Here is a 19,252-nt window from a genome sequence, read left to right on the forward strand (position 1 = left end):
AAGTTACTTTGGTACCGTCAACTAAGTTACTTTGTTACCGTCAACAAAGTTACTTTGGTACTCTCAACTAAGTTACCGTCAACTCTGTTACTTTGGTACCGTCAATTCTGTTACTTTGTTACCGTCAACTAAGCTACTTTGTTATCGTCAACTAAGTTACTTTATTATTGTCAACTAAGTTACCATCAACTCTGTGACTTTGGTACCATCAATTAAGTTACTTTGTTACCGTCAACTAAGCTACTTTGTTATCGTCAACTAAGTTACTTTATTATTGTCAACTAAGTTACCGTCAACTCTGTGACTTTGGTACCATCAATTAAGTTACTCTGGTATCATCAACTAAGTTACTTTGGTACCGTCAACTAAGTTACCGTCAACTCTATTAATTTGGTACACAGTCAACTCTGTTAGCGTCAACTCTGTTGTGAAGGTTGTCTAAATCCTTTTTACGACTGTTCAGAATATAGTCAGGGATGTCGAATCTTACCCAACATCCTGCAAAGTTTTGCTCCAACCAACACCTACAAAGCTTCTGAATTTCATGATTAGCTGATTTCAACATATTTATTCGAGCTAAACTCTGCTAAAGTATAAAATAAAAAAAACAGTGGTGACTACTGATACACTATCAATTTCCAAGCCAAACTTATAAACACCCAACCAAGAGTTAAAATGACCCAATAAGATGGAAACCATGTTTGGGTGTAATTTGATGTCTTCAGTATGACTCAGATCCCATTTGTTTCCATGAAGAGTGCAGGGTTTATGATCTATACTGGTGGTCTGCCACTAAGGAGCGATATAACAGTTGGTAAACTTGTAAATTTTCCAGTCATTTAAAGCTTAAATGTTCTTATTTTGAGCCCTTACCCATTGCCGTCCATGCCAGGCCCATGACAACTCCTGGCGGTGTGACGTCGTACATTCGGTCTACAGTAAAGAGAGGCTTTCCAACATAATCCTGAAGGTTGTTCGATGTGACATCGACCGCTGTTTCCTCACCACTGACAATCCTGAACGCTACTTTCCGGAAAACCTAAAGGTACAGAACATTAAAGAAAGGCACAGAATGTTAAATCATTTCTATCCCTCTAAACACACTTGCAAAACACTATTACAGACGGGTGAGAGGGATAAAATAGGAATTTGCACCTTTTCGACTTGCTTCTGAAGGTTCCTGACGCCGCTCTCTCTGCAGTACTGTCTGATGAGCAGGTTTAGAGCCTCAGGATTGATTTTCACCTTTTGTTCATCCAAACCGCAAAGAGTTCGCAACTGGGGCACCAGGTATTTCTATGTTGGCCACAAAGACAGAGAAAGGACTAAAGATGCATCTAGTAAAATGGATTGTTCACATGAGAATTTTGTGAACTGGTTCTAAACACAAACATGTATGACCGTATAAACCCAATTAAGCTAACATTACTAGAACTAGCATTAGTAGTATCACCTCAGGTTGTACAATATTTGACAACCTGAATGAGTGGGGGCGTGAGCAAGTCCAACCGATTTTTCTAAATCTGAGAACTTATAGTAACTACTTGACAATTTTTTATCATTCAATTTTGGCGTTAATTACACTTTTTTCTGTTGTATGACGAACTCAAAACATGTATTATATTATCACTTTACCTAGATCTTAAAGGGCCATGAAATCCCCTCGTTTCAGCAGGGTGTTTTCACACCTCTACTTTGGAAAAAGTCAGAAAAGTGGGCGTGTCCAGCTCTGTTTAGGGGGGAGTGTCGGAGGAAGAAAAGAGGCTTGGTGTGGGAGTGTCTATTTGGGCACGCTGAGTTTCAGAGTCAAAACACACAACCACAGCGGACAATGTGACTGTGTTTACATGGATATCTGTAGTGGAATTATTTGCCAAATTATTAAATGGTGGACTTTAACTGCAGTTTGGCTCTTTCATTCAGGGAATTCATTCATGTTCCTCCCGACAAATGAGATATTTGATTCGAGGCGCTGCTCTAAGCGTGTATTTTTCATGCAATGTTTGATACCGCACGGTGAATGAGAGAAAAAAAAAACTCAGCATTTCCCGGAAACTTAGATGCACACGGCAGGTAGCGTCAGACAGCCGCGTGTGTTATTCCGGTCACAAAATCCAACACGAGGTTAGAGTTTGGTTGTAACTGTTTGTGCTAACTTGTTTACACTGGTGTAAAAGTTTGTTTGATACGAATAAAATACGAACTGAATAAACAAAGAGCACTGCTCGCTCACTTACCAAATCTGTAGAGACAGGACAATCACCAGCAACTAGAGTCTTTATTTAGAAAATACTACAAGCGAATCCGGATCTCAGCGTTTGCAGATGAGAACAGCTCTCAGGTAAACAATAATCCTCCTTAGACACACAAGTTATTGTTGTCGCGCGTCGCGTACACTGTTAATCCACACGTGACTCCAGCTGAGCTCTCACAGAGAGAAAATGAAAACAAAACTTAACTGCAGAAAACTATAAAAGCAACACTTCACGCTTGTTTTGCCAACACAACGTGGCGTCTCTGTCGTCTAAACACTGTGACAGTAATGAATATTAATGAAGTTCCACAATAGAGCGCGCTGATTGGTTTGAACCAAGCCTTAATCATGCATTAATGCATCACACTGTAAGACGTAATAAGACTCACTCAGGCACAGACGTCCAGTCTGCACGCTGGAATACACGCTATTATGTCATGACCGTGACGCAGCTTCAAAAATTCTTTCAAACCGGAAGTACGAATTTGCTTGAAATGACGCAAAAACAACCAATTTACACTTTTTAGTGAAATATAGGTGTCCTAATAGTGTTTTTAGCAGTGTGGGACACATAAACGACTGTCAACAGCTCAAAACATGTGTTTTGGTGTTTCGTGACCCTTTAAGGTTTACCTTTGACATCAGAACCCAAATTGAGGTGATGATTAAATGAAAAGCCATACCTCCGCAATGGCCAGTTTCTCCTGAGCAACGTAGCCTGATACGTTTATCATTTCCATTCGGTCTCTTAAGGGTTCAGGGATGGTGTCAGTAATGTTGGCTGTACAGATAAACAGCACCTGAAACCCAAACAATATTAAATGTAGGTACAATGAAACCAGCATCTCCTCCCAATTGATTTTGGCTAGTTTCTACCTTAGACAGGTCAACCGGCACATCCAAGTAGTGGTCAAGAAAGTTAGCGTTCTGTTCGGGATCCAAGAGCTCAAGTAGTGCCGAAGAAGGGTCGCCCTGGTATCCTCGACCTATTTTGTCAACCTGTGCAACAAAGAGATGAATACAGTCTGGTCATTTCGACATATCTATAGGTCCCTTCAGGATTTTGACTTCTTTTCTGAATTTCGCAGCCTTAACTGATCAATTTTAGCGGAGCTTTTCTAAAAATTTGCATCAATATTTGTAGCATTTAAAAAATTTGTTTGCATTAGAAAATATACCATAGACAACAGTCTATTTTTATTCAATCATTTTCTTGTCAGCTTAGTCCCTTTTTTAATCCGGGGTGGCCACAGCGGAATGAACCGCCAACTTATCCAGCAAGTTTTTAAGCAGCGGATGCCCTTCCAGCCGCAACCCATCTCTGGAAAACATCCACACACACACACTACGGACAATTTAGCCTACCCAATTCACCTGCACCGCATGTGTTTGAACTGTAGAGGAAACCCACGCGAAGGCAGGGAGAACATGCAAACTCCACACAGAAACGCCAACTGAGCTGAGGTTCGAAACAGCGACCTTCTTGCTGTGAGGCGACAGCACTACCTACTGCGCCACTGCCTCGCCCACAGTCTTTTTTATGAACGGGGATGGGGTCTGTGTAAGTTACGGTAAAACATGCTTCAGTGAATGAAATTTATGTATTTATTTAAATTACATCTAATATATTAACGAAACATGTTTAAATTGTCAGTGTTTTGAGGGATATTTAGTGTATTCTGACCTACAGTCACCTCTGATTAGCTATTTTAGAGGTTACTGTAGGTCGAACTATAAGTTTAATAACTTTATTAATCCCACCAGGCGCAATTAAATTAGGGCAGTAGCATTTCATAATACAACAAACGCATAAAAAGACCAATCACTTACAAACAGTGTTAAAAACACAACCCAGCATGGTTAATAACTTCATAAATAGTGCTAAAAAACAGAGGAAGGACCCATATATTAAACATTTTAAACTTGTTAAAATGTAAGGTTGTAAAGCCGTATTGCCTCAGAACAAACGTGAATTTATATCTGTCATTTGATGCTTATAAACCTTCTTCCAGGGGGTAACAGTACAAAAAAAAGGCTTCAGAGGATGGGAATTATCTCCTGTCACACTTCGAGTTTTCCTTAGCATTCGCTGCTCATGCTAGACTCCGCAAAGGCAAACCAATAATCTTGGAGCAAGTTTTAAAGGCGATTTTTGTCTCTAACGGTAAGTGAGGAGAACCAGCAGCTTATTATACTCTTAATATAGGTAGTATAAAAAGTTCTCAGTATATCTTTTCCTACACAGAAAAAGTTCAGTTTCCTAAGATCATACAGTCTCTGATTCACTTTCTTGCAACAATGCATCCAATTTTACTTTACTTTTAAGATGTATGTGGATACAAACACCTATTTTACAGGAAGAGTGTCTTGTGGACATTAGCAAAGTCTCAGGGTCCTCCTCATCTGCAGTTTCAGACTGTTGAATGACTTCTTGTATAGGCTGATTGGTGGGATTATGCATCGATGATGGTATCAAATGGGGAATATAAAACCTTAATTAGTGGGTCAGACCCCCCCCCCCAAACCCCCCTGTAATTTGCACCCATCTGTAACTGATAAAATAACACTTAATAATTTAATTTCAAATGCAATCAAATAACAATGAAATGACATATCGTCCTCAATGCATTGTTCTAATGGCAGCGTTCTAAATGTAATATCCAGAGAGAAAGTAGGAAAAATCCTAATCGCAAGTTGTCTGGAATAAAGCATTACTCAACCATGTTATGAAGCGTACCATGTGTAGTGTGTTGGTCTGCAACAAGTTATTTCGGACAAATGTTTGTAGGTAAATGCAACTTTTAAACCATTTTTACTTTAAAATGCAAGTTTGCTTGACTTTAAAATAATTCGGCGATCGCAAAAATGTAAAATCCTATACAGAAATAACATGTTTTGGGACTAGGATGAAGTTTGGAGGTCGTGGTGGCACTGCAAGCCTAGTAGTTACGCCCCATTCACACGGGGCGTCAGCGCCAACGCTTCCCTTTCACTTTGAATGGGTGATGTCAGGCGTTGCCGAACTGCATTGTGGATCCGTCAGCGCCGCTTCAGAGGCGTTGCTCGCTGCAGAAGTTGGGACTAGCTCAACTTTTCAAGCGCCGACGGAAGCGTCAGCCAATCAGATCTCTGTATGCAAATACACCAGCTAGACAGTGGCATATTGCTGACTGAATTTCATTGGCTGACGCTGATATGGCGATCATTTCAGCCCCAACTTCAGACACATCTAGAGTCCTGACTCATGGACATTTCCCGATACCATCCCTTCTCTAACTCTCACTTCACTTCTCACTACTGTTCAATTATAATAAAAGCAAATACTGCATTTTTAAAAAATGTATAGGTCGTACCTCATCAATTAGGACCAATGGGTTTTCAGTCTTTGTTTTCTTTAGACACTGAATGATCTTTCCTGGCATTGCACCAACATATGTTCTCCTGCAATAAACAAACACCATTATATACACTCTTTTACAGTATACTAAGGGGGTTTGGCTTCATAACCAACCTGTGGCCTTTAATTTCCGCCACATCCGTCATTCCTCCAACGCTAAAGCGGAAGTATTCTCGATTAAGTGCTCTGGCGATTGAGCGGGCGATACTGGTCTTGCCAACTCCGGGAGGTCCATAAAAGCACAAGATCTTTCCTTGTGTGCTGCCTCTTAGCTGGCTTACCGCTATAAACTCCTGTTAGAATGAACAAAGACAAGGGTTAATGGGATTTAGGAAGCAAATCGATACCATATTTGGTGAACAAAGGTACTTCTTACCAGAATGCGTTTCTTGACGTCGTCCATTCCATAGTGGTCTTCCTCCAGCACCTCTTTGGCTCGCCGAAGCTCCAGGTTCTCCTCACTGTTGGTGCCCCATGGCATGGAGGTCAGCCAGTCTAAATAGTTACGGGTTACACTGGGGATTTTAAGAATGGGAGGATTAAAGATTGCAGGAGTGAAATACCATATTAAGAAGATCAAGCTGCATTGTGTTTAGAATTGGTCTACCGGGTCAGGAAGAGGGTAAGCTTGTAGTCAAAACTTCTAGAACCGCATGGAACAGCTAAATAACCAGGTAGACTCCATATGCATACATCTTAAGCTGGTTTTAACTGTGTTTTGATGGTCTACCAGAACAAAACATGGTCAAACCAGCTTGTTTTACGACCATATAGAGCTGCTGATGACTGGGTAAATCCATGTATAGGAATCTTAAACTGGTTTTAGCTATGTTTAAAGTGGTATACCAGAACAAACCTAGTGGTCCAAGTGATCAACCGTCTAGATTAGTCTGGCACAGATAATGACCAGATCCATGCACATCCATCTTTAGATTTTTTGGTAGGTTTGGCAACTTCTAATCCAAAGTCCGTCTACCAGGACAAATCTAAGCCCTGCCTGTGGTCTAAACATCTAGAGTTCATGTATAACTTGGTTTTATCAGTGTTTTGCCCACCTTGTTGATGGTTTAAAGTGGAATACATGGACAATACTTAGGGCTTGTAGTAACTTGTATTACAACTAAACTTCTAGTTCGACCATCAAAAGCAGCAAATAACTATGTAGAATTAATGTATAACCATTTTAAACTGGTTTGACAGGGTTTTGCCAACTTTGTTACTGATCCAATGTGGTCTACCAGCAACAAAACCTGTGACCCAACTGATGGACCATCTAGATCAGCTTGGGGCAACTAATGATCATTTAAAGTCAATTTAAGGCCATCTTTAGGTCTTTATGTTGGGTTTGTCAACTGAGTTGCTGGTTTAAAGTAGCCTACCTGGAGAAAAACAGGTCAACCAGTATGTAGTTCAATTGACCAACCCTCCAGAGTAGCTTAAAGCAGCTGATGACCATGTTGAATCAATGTACAACCATCTTAAAATGGTTTCTACTGGGTTTTGTCGATTTTGTTGCAAGTCTGAGGTGGTCCACCAGGTCAAATCCAGGTCCATCAGCTTATAGACCAACTGAATAACTATCTAGAGCTGTTTAAGACCTGGTAGAGTCCATGAATTACCACCTTTACTAGATTTAGCTGCCCTTTAATTACCCATATTGGTCTACTGGGACAAAACTGAGTTTTGGGGGCAGCTGATGGTCAAGAACAATCCATATACAACCATATTAAACTGGTTTTAGCTTGGTTCTGTCAAATTTATGGTCTACCATGGAAAAACATAGTCCAGCTTGAAGACCAACCATACAGAGCAGCTAATAACCAGATAGAGTGTATATGAGCCCAACAAAATCTGGTTTAGCAAAGTTTCAATGACATTGTTGCTGGTCTAAGGTTGTCAACCATGACAAAACCAGCTCCAGTTAGTAGTCCAACCATCTGAAATAGCTTCAAACTGTTCATAACCAGAAAGAGTACACGCGAGACCATCTTAAACTGGTTTAGTTGGTTTTTGTCAACTGAGCTAATATCTAGAGCTGCTAATGACCACATATAATTCACAAATGACCATCTTAAACTGGTTTTAGCTTTGTTTGGTCAACGCTGTTGCTAGTGTAAAGAACTCCACCAAGGCAATTCAGGGCCAGCTTGTAATCCAATCATCTAAAACAGCAAGGAACTAGGTAGAGTCTATAAATGTACGTCTTACAAGGGTTTTAGATGAGTTTTGTCAACGTTGTTGCTTGTCTGAAGTACTCTACTTAAACAATCCAGTTTCAGCTTGTAATTTAATCATCTATAACAGCTAACAAATAGGTAAGGTCTATATATGCCCGTCTTAAAATGGTTTTAGATGGGTTGTCAACTTTTGCGCTGGTCTGCTTGGTCTTGCCGCTCAAGTCAAACTGACCAGGCATGTAGATCTGCATGTTGCCACCCAAAGGTAAAACGCAGTAACTACACAGAATTGAGGTAAGGCATAAAACGGGCTTTGTAGCATCTGTTCCATCTTGTGACAAAGATTACTGGTTCAATTTCGTCTTGTTAGAGGAGCAAAACCTAATCTAAGCTAATCTAATTCTACTGTTTGAGTAGTTACTTTTGTAGGACAATATGGACCGTCATATGACCAACTGCAACCCATGTCCAACACACTTAAAGGAACACACCAGAGTATAGTTCCTAGCCATATCGACCTAGAAAACAGCATACTTTTATTTTCTTGTACGTGTTACATGATGCAACTACAGAAGAGTCAAGCTTTAAATCAGACAAATTCTCAAAAGTATTTTTTTTACATGTTTCAGTGAGATGCTAATGGCCTAATACGTTTTAATGATCTATGCTAAGCTAAGCTAAAAGTGCTCCTGCCAGACCTGGAAGTTAGCCGAGTGGATTCAAAAGTGTTAATACTCAAATATTTATAAAATTAGTGTATTTTCCCGCCAAAAAAAAGTGTAGTGTTCCTTCAAGCTGTGTTTCGTGTGCATTTTATGACCAAGATTAATACTTCATATATTTCTAATACTGCTGAAAGTACTCTACCAGGACAAAACCAGCTCCAGTCAGTGGTCCAACAATTTAAAATAGCTTTAAACAGTTCCTAACCAAAAGGAGTCCATCTTAAACTGGATTAGTTGGGTTTTGTCAATTTAGCAAGTATCTAGAGCTGCCAATGATCATATATAATTGACATTCTTCAATATTTAATTAGCTTGAGTGGACTCGATAATAGTAAAACCCAACTATTTAACTCTAGGGGAGTTGTAAAATGAGCCTATTGTTCGTCCCATACAACTGGTGTGTTCCTTTAAGCTGTTTAGCTGTGTTTTATGATGAACGAGAATAATATTAAATTTATTTCTAACACTCCTCACTTGAACTCTGACGAGTGGTTGTCCAGCAGGCCCAGTTTGTTGAGCTCTTCGTTAATGACGTCCATGATGTGCTGAGGAACGGTGCGATCCCTCAGCCGCTCTCTGAACTTCTCCTCGATGGCGTCTTTGTCCTCCTTCTCCAAGCCCAGCTCCTTCTTGATGATCTTCAGCTGCTCCTGGAGAAGGTACTTTCTGTGCGTCTGCTTGATCTTCTCCTCCACCTGAGCGAATGAACAGAAAACTTACAATCAAACCCCACTGAATAACCAATAGGTTTTGTCGAGATTAAGTAGTAGACTTAATAGGAAGCTCACCTCCCTCCCAAGGCGCTGCTGTAGTTTGCTCAGCTCGTACTCCTTCTTTAGCAGAGAAAGGGCCTTGTAGAGTCGTTTGGGAATCTGGAAAGATAGTTCTGAGGTTTAGCCCAGCTCTACTGTGCGTTTTCAGCTAGCATTTGGTCAATAATAATCTACTTTAATCATAGACTTAAATCTGAAAATGCAATTCCTATTCGTTTTCAGTTAAATTGGGCGGGGCTTACATACTTAACCACACCCCTCTAACTATTACTTTTAACGACAAGCAGAAACAGTAAGCAGGAGGAGTCTGTTAGGTTGTAATAACTCTCCATAAACCCTTTCCCACATCTTTCCGAATAAAACGGCTACTTTTCTGCATCCAATCTGCTCGCAGTAGAAAAAAAACAAGCCACGCCCACTGTTTTCTCATTTAGTATTTGTTTTGCTAGGAACTGCGTGTCGCAATACCAAAAAGAAAGGTCGCATCTTCCGGTTCATGTGGACTTTTCAATAAATGCGTAAAAATGGATATGACAATTTGGCAGTGCAAAGACGACGAACCACTAGGAGCGCTAAACCTGATGATGAAATTAGCGTGACAATTCAACCCATTACGTTGAAATGTCGCAACTATTTTCTTTTCGCAACTATTTATTTTCATTTGTTTTATTATCAAGGCGTGGTTTGAGCTTCATTTTCAATATCATTTCATAACGTGGTTTAGTGAACGAAACACAAAAAAATTACATTAAACTTTGTGCATGTGCGTGTTTTTGGCGTGTCTTGATTTTCTTACAGTCTGATCTTATGACAACTGAAGAGTGAGACCAAAAATAGTACTGCTTTAATTCTTTATTTAATATTGTTTTGCATTTTTTCGCAACCAATTAGTTAATACAAATCGTACTCAATGTACGAGGTTTCAGTGCGTAATGAATTTTTATTATAACAAATGACAAAATTGTAGGATAATGAATGTGTAAAAATTGCTACAAAGAAATTCGCAGTGCACAAAGACCATGATGACAATCCAACCCACTGTGCAGAAATGTCACAACTATTTTTTTTCTGTTGATTTAATATCAAGACATGTTATGAGCAAAATTAACAATGTTCATTGTGTTTACTTTAAGACAGATAAATGACATCAAACTTCATGCATGTGCATTTTTTGGCGTCTTAATTGTGGTACAGTCCGATATTATGACAAATAACTAAAAAAACTAAAATATAACAGCTTTAAAACTATTAAACACTTTTATATAATTTTGCAATTTTTTCGCAACTGATTAATAAGCATTTGGCTCAACGTACAAGGTTTTTGTGCGCGATGAATTTTTGGGATAAAAATGAATATGAAAATTTCACAGCGCACAAAAACCACGAACCAATAAAAGCGCATGATGATACAAAAAGACAACTTTAACCCATTGCGGCAAAATGTTGCAAATTTAATAAATGTTTGCAAGTTATAAGTAAAAAAAAAAACAATAATTGCGTTTCATTATCGGTATCATTTCATTATGCCGTTTTGTGAATGTACGACAGATAAATGACGTCAAACTTCATATGTGTGCATTTTTTTCAGAGTATTCGAATTGTCGTAGACTGATATAACCACAACTAAAGAGAGAGAACAAAAATACACCTGCTTTAAGAGTTTATTCAAAAAAAATTTTTCTGATTTTTTCGTAACAGATTAATGAATACGCATCGAACTCAGTGTATGAGGTTTCTGTGCGTAATGAAGTTTTAGGATAATGAATTCGTAAAAATGCATATGAAAATTTCGCAGTGCACCAATGAAAGCGCTGAACCTGAAGATGCAATTAGTATTGTTTTTTTGGTGTGTCTCGATTGTCGTACAGTCTGACATTGTAGCAATGGAAGAAAGAGACCAAAAATATAACTACTTTAGGAGTTTTTTCGCAACTAGGAGCGTTGAACCTGATGCTATTAGCGCAACAACTTCAACCAACTCCGCAGAAATGTCGCAAACCAATTATTAATTTTTCATTTTGTTTCATATTAAAGGCATGTTATGAGCAAATTGATTTTAAGTACCTTTTTAGCTCATAACCTCAAACTCTTATGGAGTTTCTAAAAATCGTCAATGTTTAGACGCTCAACAGCACTAATGGTAATGTTTTTTGTAAGTCAGTAACGTACGTTAGTTTCCTCCAGGACATCCTGTAGCTCATGTGATTCGGCTCCGGTCAGCGCCGCCCCCATGTCGCTCAGGTAAATTGGGTTATCCACCACTCTCTGACCGGCCTGCATCATCTGCAGCACAGATTCTCTAACAAACAGAGACACATACACTCACTATCAGTAAAACAGTTCGGTGCCAAATAGCATTAAAGGGGTCATGAAATGAGAAACCAAAATCCTCTCGACCTTTTGTCATATAGAAGCTCATCGTGCTGTAAGTTTCAGAGCTGGTTCCTCTGAAATCAGCTTCTATTTTAGCCAAAATAATAGAAAATGGAATGTTCTACTCTGTGAAGTAATAGTTTTAATTTAGCTCCGCCTCTGTAAAAGATCGACACCCACTTCTACTTCACCGCCTGTTATTCCACAAATAAAACACACTCAGACAAAATTATTTATTCCTTAAATAACAAAAGCTAATTTATTACTTAAGCCCTGTTAATATGCAAAACCATCAGCCAATCAGAGCAGTGGATGTTTACTTTTGAATCTACTGTTGGCCACGCCCACCAAAACCGAGCACTCTGATGAGGCTCCAAAACAGCACAGAAAAAAAAATAAACAAACAGACAATTTATTCTAAATTATGAGTTTTTTTATGTATAAAAAATGTAGTGGACCTCAGAGGACAGTGTTAAATAAAAACCTGATGTGATTAATCGTTAATCATGTTTATCTCTCACCTGTACAGAGGGTTCAGAGCGATGATGTCACGAATCGTCTTGACGATCTCAGCTGTCAAAGCCTGATTCACAACAACAACACAACATGGAAATATGATGAATAAGACAAAATTACTGATGATGTCATAGTAAAGGTTGTGTGTATTAAATATAGTTTCAAGACCAGTTAATTAAAACTAAAATACTAAAAAAATGGCATTATCTTTAATAAAAAATAAGCTGACTAATGACACAAAATATATTGCCTATATATTCAGAGAAGTGGATATAAATATTCATTTTCAAAATATATTGCCTATACAGAGAAATGGAAATAAATATTTATTTTCAAAATATACTGCTTATATATTCACTGAGAAATGGAAATAAATATTTATTTTCAAAATATATTGCCTATTTATTCACAGAGAAATTTATATAAACGTTCATTTTCTAAATATATTGCCTATATATTCACTGAGAAATGGAAATATTTATTTTCAAAATTTATTGCCTATAAATTCAGAGAAATGGACATAAATATACATTTTCGAAATATATTGCCTATATATTTACAGAGAAATAAATATAAATATGAATTTTCAAAATATATTGCCTATATATTCATTGAAAAATGGAAATAAATATTTTTTTCAAAATATACTGCCTAATATATATATATATATATATATATATATATATATATATATATATATATATATATATATATATATATATATATATATATATATATATATATATATATATATATATATATATTCAGATCTATATCTATATTCATTAATTTTCAAAATATATTGTCTATATATTCACAGAGAAATGGACATAAAAATTCATTTTCAAAATATATTGCCTAAATATTCAGTAAGAAATGTATATAAATATTAAGTTTTCAAAATATATTTTCTATAAGTTCACTGAAATTGATATAATATTAATTTTCAAAATATATTGCTTTTATATTCACAGAGAAATGGATATAAATATTAATTTTCAAAATATATTGCTTATATATTTACTGGGAAATGGATATGAACATTCATTTTCAAAATATATTGCCTATAATAAAACACTTTAAAAAATGACACAGATAGAATTGTAAGGTGCAGCGCTGACCTTGACCTCCTCCGTGACCTGGAACTCCTCGTGGGCCACGTTGTCCACCTCCACCATGAGGACTGAGGGCGGAGGAAGAGCCTCCACCCGCAGATCTGCCTCTCGCACCGTCTGCTCCATCAGATCGGCCAGCGGCTCTGGCTCTCTGCGGGAACGCTTCTGCTTCCTGCGGGACGATTTCTGCTCCTCTGCTTCAGCCTCCATTGGCTCCGGCTCCTCTGGCTCCACTGACAAAGCCTTATTGATGCGGATCCTGGAGGAACATGGAGGAACACGGTCCTCAAACTTCACTTTAAATTACTTACATGCTTTTTTAAAAAAAAATTTTTTAAATATGAATGTAAAAATAACATTTTTAAAAAGTTTATATTTTTCCATAAATAAACATGCGAACAAGCAAAACATGTTTTATTCCTTAAACAGTCTAATAAATTAATTTATTATTTGAAAAAAATCATATGGAAGAGCATCAAATGGTAAATTATATTTGGTAAATAAAAGTATTTTGTTTTTATTCATAAAAATAATGAACATGAAAAAAATATATACAATATGAGCATACAATACGTGTATTTGTGTATGTATATTTAAGTGTATATTGTGCATGTATACATCTATATGCATGTGTCTGTGTATGTGTTTGTGTGCGCATGTTTATATACGTAAGCTATTAATTTAAAACTTTTATATAATATAATAATAGTATATTCAAAAGAATTATAGATCACAACATCCCTCTAAATATCCATGATTATTAATTTACATGAACAAAATTGTTAAAATAATAAGTCAATTCTTTATAAACGTCTACCTTTAAGTATAATTTGTTAACATCCATCCATCCATCCATCCATCTATCCATCTATCTATCTATCTATCCATCTATCTATCTATCTATCTATCTATCTATCTATCTATCTATCTATCTATCTATCTATCTATCTATCTATCTATGCCTCTGTCTATCCATCTATCTATCTATCTATCCATCTATCCATCTATCTATCTATCTATCTATCTATCTATCTGTCTGTCTGTCTGTCTGTCTGTCTGTCTGTCTGTCTATCTGTCTAACAATCTATCTATCTATCTATCTATCTATCTATCTATCTATCTATCTATCTATCTATCTATCTGTCTGTCTGTCTGTCTAACTATCTATCTATCTGTCTAACTAACTATCTATCTATCTATCTATCTATCTATCTATCTATCTATCTATCTATCTATCTATCTATCTATCTATCTATCTATCTGTCTATCTATCTGTCTGTCTAACTATCTATCTATCTGTCTATCTGTCTAACTAACTATCTATCTATCTATCTATCTATCTATCTATCTATCTATCTATCTATCTATCTATCTATCTATCTGTCTATCTATCTATCTGTCTATCTATCTGTCTATCTATCTGTCTATCTATATGTCTGTCTATCTATCTATCTATCTATCTATCTATCTATCTATCTATCTATCTATCTATCTATCTATCTATCTATCTATCTATCTATCTATCGTTCTATCATTCTCTCTATTGTTCCATTCATCCATCTGTCTGTCCAGCTATCGATCCATCATTAATCTATCTATCCATCCATCCATCTATCTATTTATCTATCTATCCATTTATCTATCTATCTGTCTATCTATCGTTCTACCGTTCTACCTATCATTCTCTATATCGTTCTATCGTTCAATCTATTGTTCTATCCATTCATCTGTCCAGCTATCGATCCATCATTAATCCATCCATCCATCTATCTACCTATCATTCTCTCTATCGTTCAATCTATCATTTCATCCATCCATATATCTATCCCTCCATCAATCCCTCCCTCCATCATTTTATCTATCTATTCATCTGTTGTTTTATCTATCTGTACGTCCGTCCATCTGTCTATCTATCTATCGTTCAATCTATTGTTCTATCCATCCATCCATCCATCTATCATTCCATCATTAATGTATTTATCTATTCATCTGTTGTTCTATCTATCTATCTATCTATCTATCTATCTATCTATCTATCTATCTATCTATCTATCTATCTTATATACATTTATTAATAGTAATTATAATAAACTAAATTACTAAACCTGTCAATAAAATCAAAATAAAAAAATGTAAATATAAAAACTCAATTTAAATCATTAATAAAATCTAAAATGACACATTTTATAAGGTCACAGCCAGTAAATTTTTCTCTATCACAGTTAAAATGATTAAACCTGAAGTGAAAGAGTAAAATGAGAGTAATCCTCACCTCCTGTGGCCCATGACGATCATGCGCAGTTTATCTCCGAGGTCCTGCATCTCGTGGATCTGAACGAACGTCCCGGTGTGATAAACAGCGTCCAGAGACTCCACAACATCAGACTCATTACTGACAGAGCGAGAGAGAGAGACCAGTGACCACACACATACACTAGCTGACGAAAGTCTCGTCACCTATAGAAGTTTTAGGAACACAAATAGTAACTGGAGTTCGAGTTGATCGTTTGGTATCAGAAGTGACTCATGTGAAAGGCAAAGGCCTCTAGATGACGCTTATTTGACCACAATAAAATATGATCAGGCCTTAATTTTTAATTATTTAATTAGGACAGTAAGGTCTGACTCTGCTTAGACAAAAGTCTCGTCACTGAACAGAAATAATGTCCAGTATAGAATATAAAGTCCTGCTGCAGTGGAGACCGAATGAATATTGTGTCTGACTCGATCATGAGCTTGGAGGACTGCATCCATACATCTCTGACTCAAATCACTGATTAATAAAGTCATACTGAATGCCAAAGAAAGCGTTCTTGCAGGACTCCCAGAGTTCATCAAGACTCTTTGGCTTCATCTTCAATGCCTCCTCCTGCATCTTACACCAGACATGCTCAATAATGTTCATGTCTGGTGACTGAGCTGGCCAATCTTGGTGCACCTTGACCTTCTTTGCTTTCAGGAGCTTTGATGTGGAGGCTGAAGTATGAGGAGCGCTATCCTGCTGGAGAATTGTCCCTCTCCTGTGGTTTGTAATGTAATGGGCAGCACAAATGTCTTGATACCTCAGGCTGTTGATGTTGCAGATCTCTCGCACGCCCCCATACTGAATGCAACCCCAAACCATGATTTCTCCTTCACCAAACTTGACTGATTTCTCTGAGAATCTTGGCTCCAAGCTGGTTCCAGTAGGTCTTCTGCAGTATTTGTGATGATTGGGATGCAGATCAACAGATGATTCAGCAGAGAAATCCACCTTATGACACTTTTCCAAATGATCAACTAGAAGTCAAGTTTTTATTTGTTGCTCTTACAGCTGGAATCCACAACAAGACTTGTCAGGTAGTGTAGTATATGCACAGAAACACACGTGCACACTATATACAGTTGAAGTCAGAATTATTAGCCCTCCAGTATATTTTCCCCAATTTCTGTTTCTTCAGATTCATTTCAACTGTGTATACTCTCACAACAAAAACAAATACACAGACATACATGCTAAACACATACATTTATACACAGTCTCACACACAAACACACACACACACACGCTTGTTTTTGTGAAAAGTGGGGACATTACATAGGTTTCCATTCATTATATACTGTCCAAACCGTATGTTGTTTTTCCCTCACCCCACCCCACCCCTAAACCCAACCATCACAGGAGACTGTGTGCAGCTTTACTCTCTGATTAAACCCATCCTGTAGGATTTATAAGCATTTTGAGAAATGAGGACATCACCAATGTCCTCATATTTCACTTCCTTTTTGTAATACCTGTATCATACCCATGTCATTATACAGATTTGTGTCCTGATATGCAGGGCCGGAGCAAGCTGAACTGCCGCTCTGGGCAAAGGACGGTCACGCTGCCCTCAACCCTAAAGTGAAAACGTTGTTTGGGGTTCTCTATTCTGCCGCCCTAGATGTGGATATAACTGAGGGCGCGGGTGGCGAGGGTAGTTTCGGGGACGCCGCTCTCTATATTCTGCCACCCAAGACGCGGATATAACTGAGGCGCGGGTGATGAGGGTAGTTTAAGGGACGCCACTCTCTCTATTCTGCCACCCTAGACGCGGATGAGAGCGCAGATAGCGAGGGTAGTTTAGGGGATGCCGCCTTAGATGCGGATATTATTGTGGGCGCGGGTGGCGAGGGTAGTTTCGGGGACGCCGCTCTCTATATTCTGCCACCCAAGACGCGGATATAACTGAGGCGCGGATGATGAGGGTAGTTTAAGGGACGCCACTCTCTCTATTCTGCCACCCTAGACGCGGATGAGGGCGCAGGTAGCGAGGGTAGTTTAGGGGACGCCGCCCTCTCTATTCTGCCGCCCTAGACGCGGATATTATTGTGGGTGCGGGTGGCGAGGGTAGTTTCGGGGACGCCGCCCTTTATATTCTGCCACCCAAGACGCGGATATAACTGAGGCGCAGGTGGTGAGGGTAGCTTAGGGGACGCCGCCCTCTCTATTCTGCCGCCTAGGTTGCCTCTATGGACGCGCCGGCCCTGCTGATATGTCACAAAAACACGTACGTACACGTACACGTACACACACACACACACACACACACACACACACACACACTAACCTGTCGTCTCTCTTCAGAAACACTCCAGCGTACGGTTGAGCGAGCCGCACTTTCCTCCTCAACAGCTCCATCAGCTGCTTGTTCTTCACCTGAACACACACACACATATTTATAATGTGTATATACATACACAGACACACACATACTGGTTTTTAAGAAAGCTTTGCTGTCTGTGCAAGTGTTCACAATGACAACACACTATTTTTGTTAATATTTTTAGCAAAAGCACCCAGTTAAACTTTCCATTTACTTCTTATTATTAAATATATAGTTATCGTCTCCTACAGAGCTATTTTAATATATGCAATTACTTTAAGCGTCAAATAAACAGACAAATTAACATAACAATTCACAATACAATGAGATTCAATGGGGATGAAAATAACTAGCCAGACTTCACAGACCGCTTTAAACCTTTGAAAGTAGCTTCAGACGAAGAATAAAACGATGAATTTAACTAACAAACACACTAAAAACCATTAAATCTTCCCAAAATACTAATAAAGAAGCAGTGAAGAACTTTCTAGAAGCTCCAGTGTGGATGATGACATTAGTGTGGATGATGACATCAGCAGAAAACACCTTCACAATGTAAACACAAGCACGCGCTTAACGGTTTTCCTGCCGTTGAACAAGCGTCATTTAAGTGAATGTATTTTGTATATGTGTGTGTAACGTGTATAAATTGAAATATATATATTTGAGTGTGTGTGTGTGTGTATGACCTCGATGATCTTGATGAAGCGCGGAAACACCGGGTTACGGTTCACGGCGATCAGCGGCACGTTCGGGAACACTTCGGGTACGAGCATCGGCGTGAGCGCGCTCATCTGCGGCGGGGAGTCCGGTGCTTCATCCCCGCCGTCCCCATCGGCCGTCCCGCTGCTCTCCGCGCCGTCCTCCCCGGAGAAACCACTGCTCCTGTTCCCGAACACCGAGCGCGTCTGACAGCCGCCCGTTAAGCCCCCTGAGCCCGCAGACCCACCACCACTCCACCTATCCGTCAGTGATGCGCTTCTCCGGGCGGCGGATAAACAGTCTCTGCTGCGGATGATGGAGTAGGAGCGGCTGCTGCCTAGCGTGAGGCGGGGAAACAGCGCGTTAATCCCGGCTCTGATGATCGCAGAGGAGCCGCTGCCGCTGGAGGATCTCCACACTCTCATGTACGCCGCCATCTTTGATCTGGAGGATTCTGTGCGCCGAGCACATGACCGCGCGGCCGGCTGTCAAGTTGTGATGACGACATTGAAATCACGCCCACTTCATGGTAAAGTCTAGAAGGGATCCAGCTGCTGATGCTCGCGTCTAGGAAAACATTATCTTATTAAATAAT

The 19,252-nt window shown here is 38.7% G+C and overlaps 1 protein-coding gene across 1 annotated transcript in view; it reads right to left on the bottom strand.

Moving 5' to 3' along the window:
* The window catches only part of lonp1 (lon peptidase 1, mitochondrial), a 21,576-nt gene extending 2,473 nt beyond the window's left edge, over window positions 1–19,103 (bottom strand). Inside the window, exons 1-15 of the mRNA XM_686620.11 lie at window positions 18,645–19,103; window positions 17,920–18,008; window positions 15,603–15,722; window positions 13,337–13,589; window positions 12,221–12,282; window positions 11,496–11,625; window positions 9,342–9,425; window positions 9,028–9,248; window positions 6,028–6,166; window positions 5,766–5,944; window positions 5,608–5,695; window positions 3,131–3,253; window positions 2,938–3,054; window positions 1,156–1,296; window positions 874–1,039 (exon numbers count right to left, since the gene is read on the bottom strand). Of these exons, the coding sequence (XP_691712.4) occupies window positions 874–1,039; window positions 1,156–1,296; window positions 2,938–3,054; window positions 3,131–3,253; window positions 5,608–5,695; window positions 5,766–5,944; window positions 6,028–6,166; window positions 9,028–9,248; window positions 9,342–9,425; window positions 11,496–11,625; window positions 12,221–12,282; window positions 13,337–13,589; window positions 15,603–15,722; window positions 17,920–18,008; window positions 18,645–19,094 (2,362 nt within the window). The 5' untranslated portion in view covers window positions 19,095–19,103. The remainder of the gene's footprint in view (window positions 1–873; window positions 1,040–1,155; window positions 1,297–2,937; window positions 3,055–3,130; window positions 3,254–5,607; window positions 5,696–5,765; window positions 5,945–6,027; window positions 6,167–9,027; window positions 9,249–9,341; window positions 9,426–11,495; window positions 11,626–12,220; window positions 12,283–13,336; window positions 13,590–15,602; window positions 15,723–17,919; window positions 18,009–18,644) is intronic.
* Between the last annotated feature and the right edge of the window lie 149 nt (window positions 19,104–19,252).

The sequence above is a fragment of the Danio rerio genome, chromosome 22 (assembly GCF_049306965.1).
Source record: "Danio rerio strain Tuebingen ecotype United States chromosome 22, GRCz12tu, whole genome shotgun sequence".
Taxonomy (NCBI): domain Eukaryota; kingdom Metazoa; phylum Chordata; class Actinopteri; order Cypriniformes; family Danionidae; genus Danio; species Danio rerio.